At 38.3% G+C, this 16,427-nt stretch overlaps 1 protein-coding gene across 1 annotated transcript; it reads left to right on the top strand.

The window, feature by feature from the left end:
* Positions 1-414: 414 nt before the first annotated feature.
* On the top strand, positions 415-1,741 carry LOC306650469 (vomeronasal type-1 receptor 90-like; the record flags this gene model as incomplete). The annotated part of the gene is made up of 2 exons (XM_079122482.1): positions 415-1,455; positions 1,725-1,741. Exons 1-2 carry the CDS (start codon positions 504-506, stop codon positions 1,739-1,741), a joined length of 969 nt encoding a protein of 322 aa, XP_078978608.1. The 5' UTR covers positions 415-503.
* Positions 1,742-16,427: the final 14,686 nt, after the last annotated feature.

Genomic DNA, 16,427 nt, shown 5'->3' with positions numbered 1-16,427 from the left:
TATTAACATATTAACACAATTATATGTGTTTGTAAATGAACCAGAATAAAGTTAACACAAACACAATGTCAATATGGATTGTCTAAACCATTGAGACAGTTTGCTTTGGGGGGGGTTTCTTATCAAATGCAACCCCCAAACTTTTAATTTACCAAAAATTACACTGTTCTTACTATATTCCTTGCATGCTATCAAGACAATGAACAGAAAGAAAATAAGAAATCACCCTTTGAGAAAGACATCTCCATGAGCAACTCAAAGTCATAACATGGAAATAGTTTCTATAATATATGACAATTTTTAATGCACAGGAAAATGTTTTGTATTTGGAGACACAGATAGTAAGTAATTATTGGCAAATGATGGTAAAAGAGAGAGTGAGGGATGACTTCCAGAGTGTAGCAGAGAATCATGAGTATTAAGGGGGAAATGGGGCATTTGATTAGGTCCCAAATTTTCCTTATGGTCACAGTGTTGGCTGAGAAGGATACAAATTAATATTTATGATAATAAATTTTTCTTGCTTTTCTTCTAAGACATGTATCCATGATTCCTTACCCCAAAAGACGAGGAAAGACAAGAAACTGAATTGTATTATACACATAAGAAACACCTTTTACTCTGAACTTGGAATTGGGATCTCGGCCAACACCATCCTTTTTCTGTTCCATCTCATCAAGTTCCTCTTTGACAACAGAATCAAGAACACTGACTTGATCATTGGTCTCCTGTCCCTAATTCATCTACTGATGCTGCTCATTATGGGGTTCATAGCTACAGACATTCTTACATCTCAGCAGGGTCTTTGGGATGACGTCTCATGTAAATCAGTTTTCTACTTGTACAGGTTGATGAGGGGCCTCTCCATTTCAACCACCTGCCTGCTGAGCGTCCTCCAGGCCATCACTCTCAGTCCAAGAAACTCCTGTTTGGCAAAGTTCAAACCTAAATACCCACATCAAACCCTGAGATCGCTTCTTTTCCTGTGGGTCTTCTATATGTCATTTAGTGCTCACTTCTCCATCTCCACAGTTGACGAGTCCAATGTGACCTCACATGGACTTATATTTCTCAGTGATTCCTGCACTGTCTTACCCATGGGCTACTTCCTCAGCCATTTATTTTCCGCACTGGGTATATTTCGAGATGTCATTCTTATAGGACTTATGGCACTTTCGAGTGGGTATATGGTGATTCTCTTGTGCAGGCATAAAAGGCAGTGCCAGCACCTTCACAGCATCAGCCTGTCTCCAAAAGCCTCCCCAGAACAGAGGGCCACCAGGACCATCCTGCTGCTGATGAGTTTCTTCATGCTCATGCACTGTTTGGACTGCATTCTCTTCTCCTTCAGAACAATGCAGAACAATGGTGCTGTTTTTCATTCTATCTCAATGATGGTGGCCAATGGCTATGCCACAATCAGTCCTTTCATTTTCATTTGTACAGCAAAGCAAGGTAGTAACTTTTTGAAAAGCTTTTGGGGAAGGACAATAAAAGTGTTATCATTATATGATGGATAAATTCTCTTAAGGAGTTAACAGTTCAGCTTTGCAACCTTTAATCATGGTGTTATGTATATGCTGTTTTGTATATTGTATAATTGCTCCTGTATGAATTGATAATATGGGGTTTTAAAAATGATTAATTTGAAATTTGTGAATGAGAAGTACAATCCTGGTAAATATCCATATGCCTCTGAGATATTTTGAATTTTTGTGTGAAAGGGACCCCTGAGAGTTGAATCTCACATTCATTGTCAAATTAGTCCATATATTTGTAGACATATGGGAGATCAGAGCAGCTATTAATAAGTCAATACTCTCAGTATCCTCCATTATGCCTAATAGATTGTAAACATCTATTATTATGAAATGCCATCTCATCTGTCAATTGTACTTTTATCAATATAACAAAAACTGAATATAGAGACTCAACATATTTAAACACCACTGTTTTTCATGGTACCATTATTTATAATAGGCAATGATGGAAGCATTTTGATATCTGCAAGCACATAAATGTATAGACAACATGTGTTTGGGATACACCACGGAATACCACTCAACATTAAATAGAAAGGAGATTCTGATGCATATGTAACCACAGATCAATCTGGAAGAAATTATGTCCAGTGAAATGTCAGTCACAGAATTCTCAACGTTGTATAAATCTACACATGGTAACTGGAACTTCGGGTAGCAAAATTTGTACAGAGAAAATATAAATTGGTATTTGCCAGAAGTTCAGGAATCACTGTAGGGGAAAACTGTTGTTTGATGGATGCAGAGATAATTTAGGCAGAAGAAAAAGTGCTGGAGATGGGGGAGATTATACATGCATACAAATGGGAATGTGCTTAATGCTGTTGACTTGTACTCTTAAACAAGGATTAATGGTAAGTCTTATCTTGTGTACATAATCATAATAAAATGTTTCAATGAACTTACAGCCAGTTGTGGAAGAAAAATCTCTCTGAAAATACAAATAAAATTGAAAAAATTTTGAAAATGCAAAAATATGATTTTTCCAATCATTGGAAAACATTTCAGCTAATTGTGCCAAGTAAACAAGATGCAGGGCCACACTCCTGTAATCCTAGCACCTGTAATCCTGTAGGATGATCACAAGTCCAAAGCCAGCCTCAGCAACTTTAGTGAGAACCTAAGCAAATTAGCAAGACTTTGTCTCTAAATAAAGTATAAAAAGTGCTAGGGATGTGGCTCAGTGGTTAAGCACCCTTGGATTCAATGCCTGCAACCCAAAAAAATATAAGTAATCCTGCATGCTAACTACCTTAGTGAAGTTTTTAAAATTAGGTCAAAACACTAAATTCAGAATAATGTACCATATCAACAGTGATGTCAACAGTAATTTTCTAGATGTTAGTAACCATTCTTGAGTTTGTACCTCAGTAAGGTCATTTTGACCCACTTCCCCCTCTTTGCTAATGATTTTAGATCTCATGATGTTAGTTTGTAATTTTAAATCATAGCAACAGATATTTATGAGTGATCTACTGACTTATGGTATAAAAACTCCTACAACCCTATGGTTGGGGCTGATCTCTCAGTAGCCATTGTTTGGATGATGTGTGACAGTCAGTCAGTCAATTAATAAAGAGTGAAATTTGGGCTTTTTGGTGGCGATCAATCTGTTCTTAAGTTGCACCTCACAACAAAATGAAGAATGAAAAGAGACAAGATTAATGGACACAAATATTCTTTCAATCCAGATATACGAAATAATGTACCCTGGTGTTCTGAAAAACAGAAAAGGAAACCACCATCAGTTTCACTTTTTTAAAAAATATTTCATGTGAAGGAGACATCACAACCACTGTCCTCTCACTTGGAATTTGATAATGGACAGAGCACAAGCTATATACTTAAACCATTAATTTTTAATTTGAGTTATTAAATGTACCACAAGAAATATTTTATGAGAAACTACAATACATGCTTGGGTGATGTGAGGTTGCTCTCATTGCCCACTGGAGCACATAAAATTATTTTTTTAAATTTCTCACAGTATGGAAGAAGCAAAAGCTGAGTATCTTAATTAAAATGTGAACAGGGAAATTGATTACCTCCCATTATTTTTATAGAAGTAAGTTAGATATAAAACAGGAGATAGCATAGATAGCACATGTATCCTGAGTACAGTTACAACTTGCTGATTAAAATTAGATAGATTTCTGAAATAATTGACATTTACTCTGGAGAACAGTGACAACTTTCTATGTCTCAATCATGTAGATCATGAGTGGTTCTTGATGGTAAATAGAAAGGAGATTCTGAAGCAGATTAATCTTTACTACTGTGTCAAGTGAACTGTCACTAAAAAAAAAACAACACTTTATGAACTACATGTAGATGATGGAACATAGGCTATATAATTTATGAAGACAAAATATGGAATGATATTTGCCAGAAAGTGAGGAAGAGGTCCAGTAGGGAATTTCTGTGTGATGGATACAGATAAAATATATGAAGGAGAAAAAGTGCTAGAGATGGTGCAGAATATAGGTGCAGAAAAGTTGGATTTGCTCAATGCCACTGACCTGTATTCCTAAAAATGGGTAAATGGTAGATTTTATTTTAATCTTTTAATGAAATGTTTCAATGACCTTATAGTTAATGGTGGAAAAAACTTTCTCTGAAATTACAAAGGAAAGTAAAAGGGTTTTAAACTTGCCAAAATATAATTTTCCAATGATTTGAAAATATCTCAGCAAAACTGTGCCAAACAAGCTGTGCTCAGTGGCATGTGACTAATATTCAGGGGCTCTGGAGGCTGATGTAGGAGTATTGTGAGTTCTAAGCCAGTGTCATCAAATTACTGAGAAGCTCTCTCTAAATTAAATATTTAAAAAGGGCCAGGGATGTGGCTCAGTAGTCAGGGGGTTGTACATTCAATCCCTAGTACCAAAAAACAAAAAAAACAAAACAAAACAAAGAAAAACTGTGGGTAACAGTAATTTGATGGTGATTCCCTAAAGCTCCCTGTCTCATTTACAATTTTTCTTAAGAAGTAAGAGAGAAGATGGCAGACTAGAGGGTGACTGCATCTCCAGTCGCTCCAGAACCCAGGATTCAAGAAGGGGAGGCATTGAGAGACTCGGACTAAACTAGAGCCTCGGGGTGAGTCTCCCCCACCCAGTGAAGCTCAGCTGGGCGGCAGGCCCGGATTGGAGCAGCTTATTAGAGTAGGACAGGGCAGAGAGAGTCTCCCCCAGGCAGCTCTGTGCACGCTGGCGGTGGGCTCCTCCCACAGGGACAGATACTCCAGCCTCACGGAGCAGGCCCCCCAGTGAGAGCCTTTCTGCGCAGAAACAAGCTTCAATTCCCTGAACCAGGGCAGCGAGTTCCCGCCTGCAGGTTGCTTCAGGAACCAGGACAGGGCAGCCAGAGACTTCCCCAAGCAGCCCGCAGCCTGGCCCCCTCCGGCGGGAAGCGCATTTCCAGGCTAGCTTCTCGGAGCAGACCCCCCAGTGAGAGCCTTTCCACACACAGCCAGCCACAAGTCCCCAAGCCAGCGGTGACCTCCGGCCCGCTAGCAGCCTCTGGGACCAGGACAAGGCAGCCAGAGACCTCTCCAGGCAGACCTCCCCCTGGCCCCCCGGCCACAGGCTTTTTCCACAGGGTGATCCAAGATGGTGGACTAGAGGGTGACTGCATCTCCAGTCATTCTAGAACCCAGGATTCAAGAAGGGGAGGCACTGAGAGACTCGGACTAAAATAGAGCCTCGGGGTGAGTCTCCCCCACCCAGTGAAGCGCTGCCTGGGTGGCAGGCCCGAATTCAGGTGGTTTATTATAGTAGGGCAGAGCAGCTAGAGTCCTCCCCAGGCAGCCCTGCACACTCAGGCGGTGGGCTCCTCCCACAGGGCCAGATTCTCCAGCATCTCGGAGCAGGCCCCCCAGTGAGAGCCTTCCTGCATAGAACCAAGCTTCAAGTCCCTGAACCAGGGTGGCGAGTTCCTCCCACAGGTTGCTTAGGGACCAGGACAGGGCAGGCAGGGACTTCCCCAAGCAGCCCGCAGCCCAGCTCCCTCCGGAGGAAAGTGCCTTTCCAGGCTAGCTTCTCTTGGAGCAGACCCCCCAATGAGAGCCTTTCCACACAGAGCCAGCTCCAAGTCCTGAAACCAGTAAAGGACTAGGGGCAGCTTTCCTTGGAAGCACTGCATTATCAAGTTACTCCAAGACTTCAGGCTACTGAAGGCTGGGAGGTGATACACTGGAAATCTACAGGGACACTATAAGCCAATAGAAGAATTCTGCAATATCACAAAGTCACACTGACATCTGAACAATATGAGAAAACAAGGGAAGAAAATGTCCCAAACAAACCTAGATACTATATCAATAAAACCCATGACAGCACAGCAGAAGAAATGTCAGAAAGGGAGTTCAGAATGTACATAATTAAAACAATCAGGGAAACAAATGAGGAGATGAAAGAGCAAATGCAGGCATTAAATGATCGCACCAATCAACAGTTAAAGGAGCAAATACGGGAAGCAAGAGATCATTTCCACAATCCCAGAGTGTTGGGACTCGAACCCAGGCCTCCAGCATGAGAGTTCAGAACTCTATGAGATGAGCTAAATTGCCTGCACTAGATCATTTCAATAAAGAGGTAGAGATATTGAAAAAAAAAAAAAAACAAACACAAATCCTTGAAATGAAGGAAACAATAAACCAAGTTAAAAACTCCATAGAAAACATAACCAATAGGATAGAACACCTGGAAGACAGAACCTCAGATATTAAAGACAAAATATTTAATCTTGAAAACAAACTTGACCAAACAGAAAAGATGGTAAGAAATCATGAACAGAATCTACAAGAATTATGGGATATCATGAAAAGGCCAAATTTAAGAATTATTGGGATTGAGGAAGGCTTAGAGAAACAAACCAAAGGAATGAACAATTTATTCAATGAAATAATATCAGAAAATTTCCCAAATTTGAAGAATGAAATAGAAAACCAAGTACAAGAGGCTTACAGGACTCCAAATATACAAAATTACAACAGACCCACACCAAGGCACATTATTATGAAAATACCTATCATACAAAATAAAGACAGAATTTTAAAGGCCATGAGAGAAAAGAATCAAATTATATTCAGGGGGAAACCAATAAATTATGGCATTTGCAGGCAAATGGATGAAATTGGAGAATATCATGCTAAGTGAGATAAGCCAATCTCAAAAAGCCAAAGGACGAATGATATCGCTAATAAGTGGAGGATGACACATAATGGGGGGGAGGGAAGGGTTAGTGTTAGGGTTAGAGTTAGGGTTAGGGAGGGGGGCAAGTATGGAGGAAGGAAGGACTGTATAGAGGGAAAAGAGGGGTGGAGGGGTGGGGGGAAGGGGAAAATAACAGAATGAATCAAACAACATTACTCTATGTAAATTTATGATTACACAAATGGTATGCCTTTACGCCATGTACAAACAGAGAAACAACATGTATCCCATTTGTTTACAATAAAAAAAAAAAGAATATCAGCAGATTTTTCACTCCAGCCCCTAAAAGCTAGAAGGGCCTGGAACAACATTAACCAAACCCTGAAAGAAAATGGATGCCAACCAAGAATCTTATACCCAGCAAAACTTACGTTCAGATATGATGATGAAATAAAATCCTTCCATGATAAACAAAAGCTAAAGGAATTTACAAAAAGAAAGGCAGCATTACAGAACATTCTCAGCAAAATATTCCATGAGGAAGAGATGAAAAACAATGATGCAAATCAGCAACGGGAGGAACTAGCCTAAAGGAATAGCCAAATAAAGGGGAAACCAAATCATGTCAAAAAACAAAAATGAGTCAAATGACTGGGAATCATATCAATATACTAACCCTAAATGTTAATGGCCTGAACTCATCAATCAAAAGACATAGACTGGCAGAATGGATTAAAAAGAAAAATCCAACAATTTGCTGCCTGCAAGAGACTCATCTCATAGAAAGAGATACCCATAGACTAAAGGTGAAAGGATGGGAAAAAACATACCATGCACACGGACACAGCAAAAAAGCTGGAGTATCCATCCTCATTTCAGATAATGTGGACTTCAAGCCAAAACTAGTCAGAAGGGATAAAGAAGGTCATTTCATACTGCTTAAGGGAAGCATAAATCAGCAAGACATAACAATCATAAATATCTATGCCCCAAACATTGGCTCATGCATGTATGTCAAACAAATTCTTCTCAATTCCAGAAACCAAATAGACCACAACACAATAATACTAGGTGATTTTAACACGCCTCTCTCACCACTGGATAGGTCATCCAAAAAAAACTAAATAAAGAAACCATAGATCTCAATAACACAATCAATAATTTAGACTTAACCGACTTATATAGAATACACCATCCAACAAAGAACGAATACACTTTCTTCTCAGCAGCACATGGATCCTTCTCTAAAATAGACCATGTCTTATGCCACAAAGCTAATGTTAGCAAATACAAGAAGATAGAGATACTACCTTGTACGCTATCAGATCAAAATGGATTGAAATTAGAAATAAATGACAGAATAAAATACAGAAACTTCTCCAATACCTGGAGATTAAATAATACACTATTATATGATGAATGGATAACAGAAGACATCAGGAGGGAAATAAAAAATTTTTAGAAGTAAATGAGAACAAAGACACATCATATCAAAATCTCTGGGACACTATGAAAGCAGTACTTAGAGGAAGATTTATTTCATGGAGCACATTCAACAAAAGAAGTAGAAATCAACAAATAAATGACTTAACATTACAGCTCAAAGCCCTAGAAAAAGAAGAGCAGAGCAACACCAAAAGTAGTAGAAGACAGGAAATAGTTAAAATCAGAGCCGAAATCAACAAAATTGAAACCAAAGAAACAATCGGAAAAATTAACAAAATAAATAGTTGGTTCATTGAAAAAATAAACAAAATTGATAAACCCTTAGCCACACTAACAAAGAGAAAGAGGGAGAAAACTCAAATTACTAAAATTCGGAATCAACAAGGAAATATCACAACAGACACCAGTGAAATGCAAAACATAATTAGAAGCTATTTTGAAAATCTATACTCCAACAAAACAGAAACCTGTTGATGTCTTCGAGGGACATATGAATTGCCTAAACTGAACGAGGAGGACATACACAACTTAAATAACTCAATTTCAAACAATGAAATAGAAGAGGTCATCAAAACCCTACCAACAAAGAAAAGGCCGGGAGCAGATGGGTTCTCAGCTGAGTTCTACAAAACCTTTATTTTTATTTTTTTATTTTTTTGTGCAAAACAGACATTTTTTATTTTATTTTTATTTTAGAGATGCAAAAGATGCAGAAGACAGGAAGGGGGCCCCAAATGTGAAATGGCATAAGTTAGTGGGACCTGTAACAAACCAAAAAGAGATGTACCAACTAAAGTTCTCCGAGTTCAATTACAAAGAAAAATACTGTGTAGACCTTGGCATACATCTGCAGGCACACTAATCCTATGTATTACTGGAAACATCTACATTAAAGGAGCAATTGCACAGATAATTATGTAGGAGAAATGAGATAAGGGATTCTAAAGACAATCCAAGATGTTATGAGAAGATATATTAATGGCCCCTGAACATAATCCCTAAGGAAGCTATTTTGTCAGAGATCTGAAAGATTAGTAGAGTCTGTTAGGTAGTGGAAAGAGGGAAGAAATTTAAGATGAACCTGATGGTAGAGGGCATAGGATATTTGAAGCTTTAATGTGATTGGAATCCAGGTTAGGAGGTGAGGAAATAGCAAGGGAGGAGCTGAAGTTATAGAGGCCAATGCAAGATTGGATAGGTCATCTTCCGAATTTTGAAATTCTTCTAAAATGGGAATTGACAAAAGGATTATAAACAAAGGAGTGATTTGATCATAATTCTATTTTTATGAGAATGCTGTGGTTGGAGTGTGGAGAATTGAATAAAGAGAAAGGTCAAGATTGGATATGGAAAAACAATGAGAAGTCTTCTGGAGTGGTTCAGGTGAGATGGGTCGGGCTTAGACGTGGTGCTTGATGGAGACACATTTTGTCATGTGGAATTAGGAGTAGCTGTGACAGAAAACTGCATTGCAGGGACTTGGGCAGACAGATGTTTATTCCTCTTTCATATAACTGAAGTTTGCACAAAGCCAGTCTAGATTGGTGGCTTCATGATCACCAGGGCCAATTTCTCCATCTTGTTTCTCAACATGTGATTCACCTCTTGATCCAATATGGCTGCTTTTTTTTATTTTTTATTGTAAACAAATGGGATACATGTTGCTTCTCTGTTTGTACATGGCATAAAGGCATACCATTTGTGTAATCATAAATTTACATAGAGTAATGTTGTTTGATTCATTCTGTTATTTTTTCCCTTCCCCCCACCCCTCCACCCCTCTTTACCCTCTATACAGTACTTCCTTCCTCCATACTTGCCCCCCTCCCTAACCCTAACTCTAACCCTAACACTAACCCTTCCCTCCCCCCATTATGTGTCATCATCCACTTATTAGCGATATCATTCTTCCTTTGGCTTTTTGAGATTGGCTTATCTCACTTAGCATGATATTTTCCAATTTCATCCATTTGCCTGCAAATGCCATAATTTTATCATTCTTTATGGCTGAGTAATATTCCATTGTACATATATACCACAGCTTCTTTATCCACTCATCAATTGAAGGGCATCTAGGTTGGTTCCACAGTCTGGCTATTGTGAATTGAGCAGCTATGAACATTGATGTGGCTGTATCTCTGTAGTACGCTGATTTTAAGTCCTTTGGGTATAGGCCAAGGAGTGGGATAGCTGGGTCAAATGGTGGTTCCATTCCAAGCTTTCTAAGGAATCTCCACACTGCTTTCCAGAGTGGCTGCACTAATTTGCAGCCCCACCAGCAATGTATGAGTGTACCTTTCTCCCCACATCCTCGCCAACACCTGTTGTTGCTCGTATTCTTGATATTCGCCATTCTAATTGGGGTGAGATGGAATCTTAGGGTGGTTTTGATTTGCATTTCTCTTATTACTAGAGATGTTGAACATTTTTCCATATGTTTGTTGATTGCTTGTAGATCTTCTTCTGTGAAGTGTCTGTTCATTTCCTTAGCCCATTTGTCAATTGGATTATTTGAATTCTTGGAGTAGAGTTTTTTGAGTTCTTTATAGATTCTGGAGATTAGTGCTCTATCTGAAGTATAATTGGCAAAGATATTCTCCCACTCTGTAGGCTCTTTCTTCACATTGCTGATAGTTTCCTTTGCTGAGAGAAAGCTTTTTAGTTTGAATCTATCCCAGTGGTTGATTCTAGCTTTTATTTCTTGTGCTATGGGAGTCTTGTTAAGAAAGTCTGGTCCTAAGCCGACATGTTGAAGATCTGGACCTACTTTTTCTTCTGTAAGATGCAGGGTCTCTGGTCTGATTCCGAGGTCCTTAATCCATTTTGAGTTGAGTTTTGTGCAGGGTGAGAGATAGGGATTTAGTTTCATTCTGTTGCATATGGATTTCCAGTTTTCTCAGCTCCATTTGTTGAAGAGGCTATCTTTTCTCCATTGCATATTATTGGAACCTTTGTCTACTATGAGAAAATTGTATTTATTTGGGTTTTTGTCCGTGTCCTCTATTCTGTACCATTGATCTACCTTTCTATTTTGGTACCAATACCATGCCGTTTTTGTTACTATTGCTTTGTAGTAGAGTTGAAGATCTGGTATTGCAATACCCCCTGTTTCATTCTTCCTGCTAAGGATTGCTTTAGCTATTCTGGGTTTCTTATTCTTCCAGATGAATTTCATAATTGCTTGCTCTATTTCTGTAAGGTACATCATTGGGATTTTAATTGGAGTTGCATTGAATTTGTATAGCACTTTAGGTAGTATGGCCATTTTGACAATATTAATTCTTCCTATCCAAGAACATGGGAGATCTTTCCATCTTCTAAGGTGTTCTTTAATTTCTTTCTTTAGTGTTGTCTAGTTCTCATTGTAGAGGTCTTTCACCTCTTTTGTGAGATTGATTCCCAAGTATTTTATTTTTTTCGAGGCTATTGTGAATGGGGTTTAAATAATAATTTTTTATGAGAAAAATTCAGAAATGTTCATTAGTCACCAAATTAAAGGGCTACATCTATTAAAATAAAAATTTACCTTTACATTCTAGGGAAAACAAGCCTCTGAACTTTTGAGAATGGGTATAAGCAAGGTACATAATATAGGGCTGCCAAATAATGTAGCATATAATGTGGTTATTTTGATCATTCATCTAAATCACAGAAAACTACTCACACACTGATGCTGCATCTGAGCAATAGAAAGGCACTTACCTAGGCAGGTCGCATGGAGAGTCAGGGGACCTGAGCTGATCCTGCGCAGTTTTAAGGAAAGGAAGTCTTTAACTCACTTCTCTGTAGGTCTTTAATTTTAGCATCTGTAAGAGGGTGACAAGATTCCACTGGAGAAAACAGAACTGTGGCTTCCCCATGGAACATGTCACCTGTCTCTTATTTTATTCTCTGATGAATAATAGCAACCTGGGGAGAGTCAAATCAAAACTTTTCTCAACTCACTGGACACACCTGTGTGAGGGATCTGAAGTCTCCCAATCACGTAGACTACATGCATTATCACATTTTCTTAACCTAAGTACAAGTTAGTTCAAATCCATTCCATACATTGTAATTCTTCTACTCTGGGGTTAGAGTTACCTCACATGGGCTTCCAGTGGCTCTGAGGGTCCTCTACCTAAAATGCAAGACTATCTTCCCTGTCCACTCTCACACTGACCATGTGGTTTGGGGTATTACTTCTTCTAGGATTTCCAAACTCACCTTCAGGTTTGCATTTCTGTTCAGGTTAAATAAAATATTAAATTATTGATTCTGGCCATAATTATAAGAAGTAAAAAATATTTTAAGACAATTGCTTTATATTCTCCAGGAAGTTCTGGTGTCACTAAATGCACTATCAATGCACAGCCCCTGCTGTGTGATGACCACTGACTCCTGAGATGGAACGACACACCTCTTCTAAGAATCAGGAAACTTTTCACACTGTGAGTGAGGAATAACCATCCACAGGACAGAAAGAGAGGAAATTAATATTCATGGTCCAGTGTGATGTAACCAGAGGGCTTTTGGAAGTAGAGGAGCATCATCAGGCTTCAAATCTGAACTGTCCATGGAAGCAGTGATATTAGATGATTTGAATAACATTCAACCATTTTTATATTTTATTAAAATGACTGAAGGATCTGTTTATTGAAAAGAATCTTTTCAAGAGGAAAGATACCCACTCAGGCAATTCATTTTTAAAGACTCAGGTTGGCTAAATATAGAACATTGAGTTTATTGTCTTAATAAGAATGCCATACAAGTGCAGGTATCTGTAGTGTGGGGGTCACCAGGCCATGACACATGCTAATCAAACAAATAAACATCAAAGACAAGGACACATTGTGTGGTAGCTCACAAACTATGACCAGCAAAGTTAGTCTTTGCACAGCATCGAAGAGGCAAATCTGTCAGACCAGGTAGCCAGGTAAGTTTGGTTTCCCCTCAAGAAGCTACCTTTCCTGTCACCAAAATTACTCTGACTGCTGATTAACTACTGCTGTCTTTCCTACCCTCACTGTGGGTTTATCTTTCACATTAACATAAAATAATATTGACAAAAATTAAAATGCAAAAATGCAAATGAAAAGAAATACATGGAGAATAAAAGGTGCAATTATGATTTAAAAAGCGTCTGGAGTTAACATGCAGGAAATTTTTTTGTGTGTTTTCTGGTCTAATAAAAGAAATGGATCATAGCACTAATTACATCATGCACATGAAAAGAGTTGTATTTAAAGAAGAGTTTTCTCTTGCTATGAGTAAAGAGAATAATTCTTTCGAAATGCATTTTTCCATCCAAGATTGAAAATGCTTTGTAACTTTTAGAAAGTGAAAGTCATCTGCTTTAGGCATGACCAGTAACAAAACAGCCCATTTGGGGGCTAAGAAAATGAACACGCACTTCACAGAAGAAGATCTACAAGCAAACAACAGATATATGAAATACTGTTCAATATCTCTAGGAATAAGAGAAATGCAAATCAAAACTACCCTAAGATTCCATCTCACCCCAATTAGAATGACAGTTATCAAGAATACAAGCAACAATAGGTGTTGGCAAGGATGTGGGGAAAAAGGTGTTATGGGGTGCAACTTATAAACAGACCAATCACCACTGAGAAGTCCAAATTTCAGAGTCTTTATTAAGCTGGCCAGCTGACTGTCTCACACAATGCCTAAAAAAATGGCTATTGGGAGAACAGCCCCGAACACAGGGTTGTAGGGGTTCTTATACCAAAAATCACATCACTCATAAGTGTCTGTTGCTATGATTCAAAATCACAAACTAACATCATGAGATCATCAACAGAGGGGGAAGTGGGTCAAACTGACCCTTACCTAGGTACAAACTAAAGAATGGTTGCTAATATCCTCACAATTACTGTTTACATGCTACATTGGTTAAGAGCAATAGAGGTCAAAGGACAGCAATTCTTTACTACATAGAGTTGCCATTGTATATTATTAAACATGTCACACTAAGTAACTGAGGATGGGCACAGAGGCAGGGTGTTTCCATGGGAGAAGCTTATTTCCTACATCACATGGAGTCTCAGAGCAAAATGGAGTCTGTTTAGTCATTTCCCTTAGAGTCCGGCCTAGAACATTCTCATGGAGCCAGATCTGTCAGCCCATTACATTCCCCACTGGTTTTTTGTACATAATCAAATCATGGATTCATTAGTATTTTATAGGTGATTGTAGTGGTCCTTATTGCTGTTATATTTATTTCCAGTAGGAGGGGAACTAAGATAGGCACCACTCATTTAGATATTTGCCCCATATTTTTTTTTACTATCCTTCCCCATCATAATAGTATACAGAATTTAGTCCATTTGGTAATCTCGAAAAGTTGAATGGTTAAACACCGAGTTATTCCTGACATAGTCCCAGCAAGAGAAAAAACATGATTAACATTTTTTTCAGTCTTATCTTTAGATGGTGGTTGGGGTCTCTGAGGGCTATCTGTTTTTCTGTTGTCTTGACTCAGATGTAATGAGTCCATGTTGTGAATAAGGTCCCTTTCATTTCAGCTTGGTGTTAGTCCTTTCTGGAACAATTTGATGTAGACATAGTCTTCTGACTGAAATGGGTTTTGGAAATCAGTGGTCTCTTAGGGCTGGTTCTCTCATAAGTTGAACCTATTAGAGAGACTTAACAACAGGTTAAAACAGGAGCAGGTTCTTGGTAAGGGTGGAGGAAGGTCTCTGGAAGCATTAATATTTTAATCTCTCAGAGGTCATTTGTTTCCAACTTTCTGGACCCAAACTGGCCCTTATTTTTGTGATATAACCCAATTTACCTATCTATAGTGACTGTTTTAAAATTTTTATTATTACCCCTCTAATTTTAGGGACTTTTTACTGCTGTAGGGAAAAAGGGTGATGAACGCTCTTGCTGCTTCAAGCTGAGAGGGGACGATGTGGGATGGGGCAAATAGTAAAATGTTCCTTTTTAGAAATTGGATATTTCTAGGGGTAAAAGTCTTGTTCTATGAAAGAAACAACCATGAGTACAAAATAAATAGCATCTGGAACATGTCAGTGAATATCATGAAGCTGATAGAAATTAATTATCTCTTCCCAGGAGGTGGAAGAGCTGAGACGTTGTTTACATAAAAGGCCTAACAAAGTCTAACAAGGCTGGAGAGGATAAGGCCTTAATTGTAAATCTTAACACTTTTGAAGTTATCAGGAATGTAAACACAACATTTAGTTAAGTTACTCAATGTCATCTGATTTTTGTAAAATATCTCTTTACTGGTATGATCTTTTTGTTTAGTAGAGATCCCTTTATTTTTGTTACTCAGGGCTAGAGAATCATACCAGCAAACATGGATTAAATCTACCTATACTGGAGGTTATGATGATCTGTAGGCCTTAAACTGACTAAAAACTTATAATTCTAACAGTTTCTCTTGATAGTTATCAGGAATTTTTGTCTAAGAATATGTTTTGTTACCTCCAGTTTTATTTATATTGGGGGCTAACACAAGTATACATCTCAAGTTACATGAAAATAACTATTGTTTTATTTTTAAAATGTCCAGGAATGACTGTGTTTTGATTTTAACTGTTTTGCTATGTGTCTAAGACCAAGCTTGTCAAATTGGCCTGTTCCTATCTGCTGTTAAGAGTCAGCTGAGTTCCCACAGGGGTCACTCTTGGGGAACTTGAGAGCAGCTTCTTAGCTCCTTTAGTGCCATTCACCTGGTAGGGTCTCCTTGATGAGGTGGCTTCCTTTGGGAGCATTAGGGATGGCTCCCTTTCCCAAGGATCCTCCTCTGTAGCAGGTGCATTGATTGGCCTTTCATCCTCTAGTGGTCTAATCAATCTCCCTGATCAGAAGCTTGTGTGGCCCACAGTTGCAAAGCTCCTTAGAGAAGTTCTCTTGTTCCCTGGGTTTAGGCTGACTCTGAAAGCAAGAACCAAATACTGATTCTCTTGACCCTTTTGTTTTAATCTTAATCTTTAAGTCTTGATCTTAAACAACCAGCAAGTCAGTTTCACCAGTCATACAGTAAGAATACGGGGCTTTAACTTTAATGTCTATGACTTTACAGTCATTTACTAAATTTTATTATATTGGGGACTATATTATCTGTCCCATAGGTGATGGCTTATTATCTCAAATTAATTTAGATTTTTCTTGAAACAGTACCTCTGTAAAACATTAATCAGTCAACAGTTATAGTGTTTATAAGGAAAATATGGAATTAAGAACAGTAAAAACATATTTCGTTGTGTAACAGCTATCTTAAATTTTGGCTGAGCTATATATTATATTCCCTGTT

The sequence above is a fragment of the Sciurus vulgaris genome (assembly GCF_902686455.1).
Source record: "Sciurus vulgaris genome assembly, chromosome: 19".
NCBI lineage: Eukaryota > Metazoa > Chordata > Mammalia > Rodentia > Sciuridae > Sciurus > Sciurus vulgaris.
The sequence above is the reverse complement of the archived record's forward strand: the minus strand, read 5'-3'. Positions and strand labels throughout refer to the sequence as shown.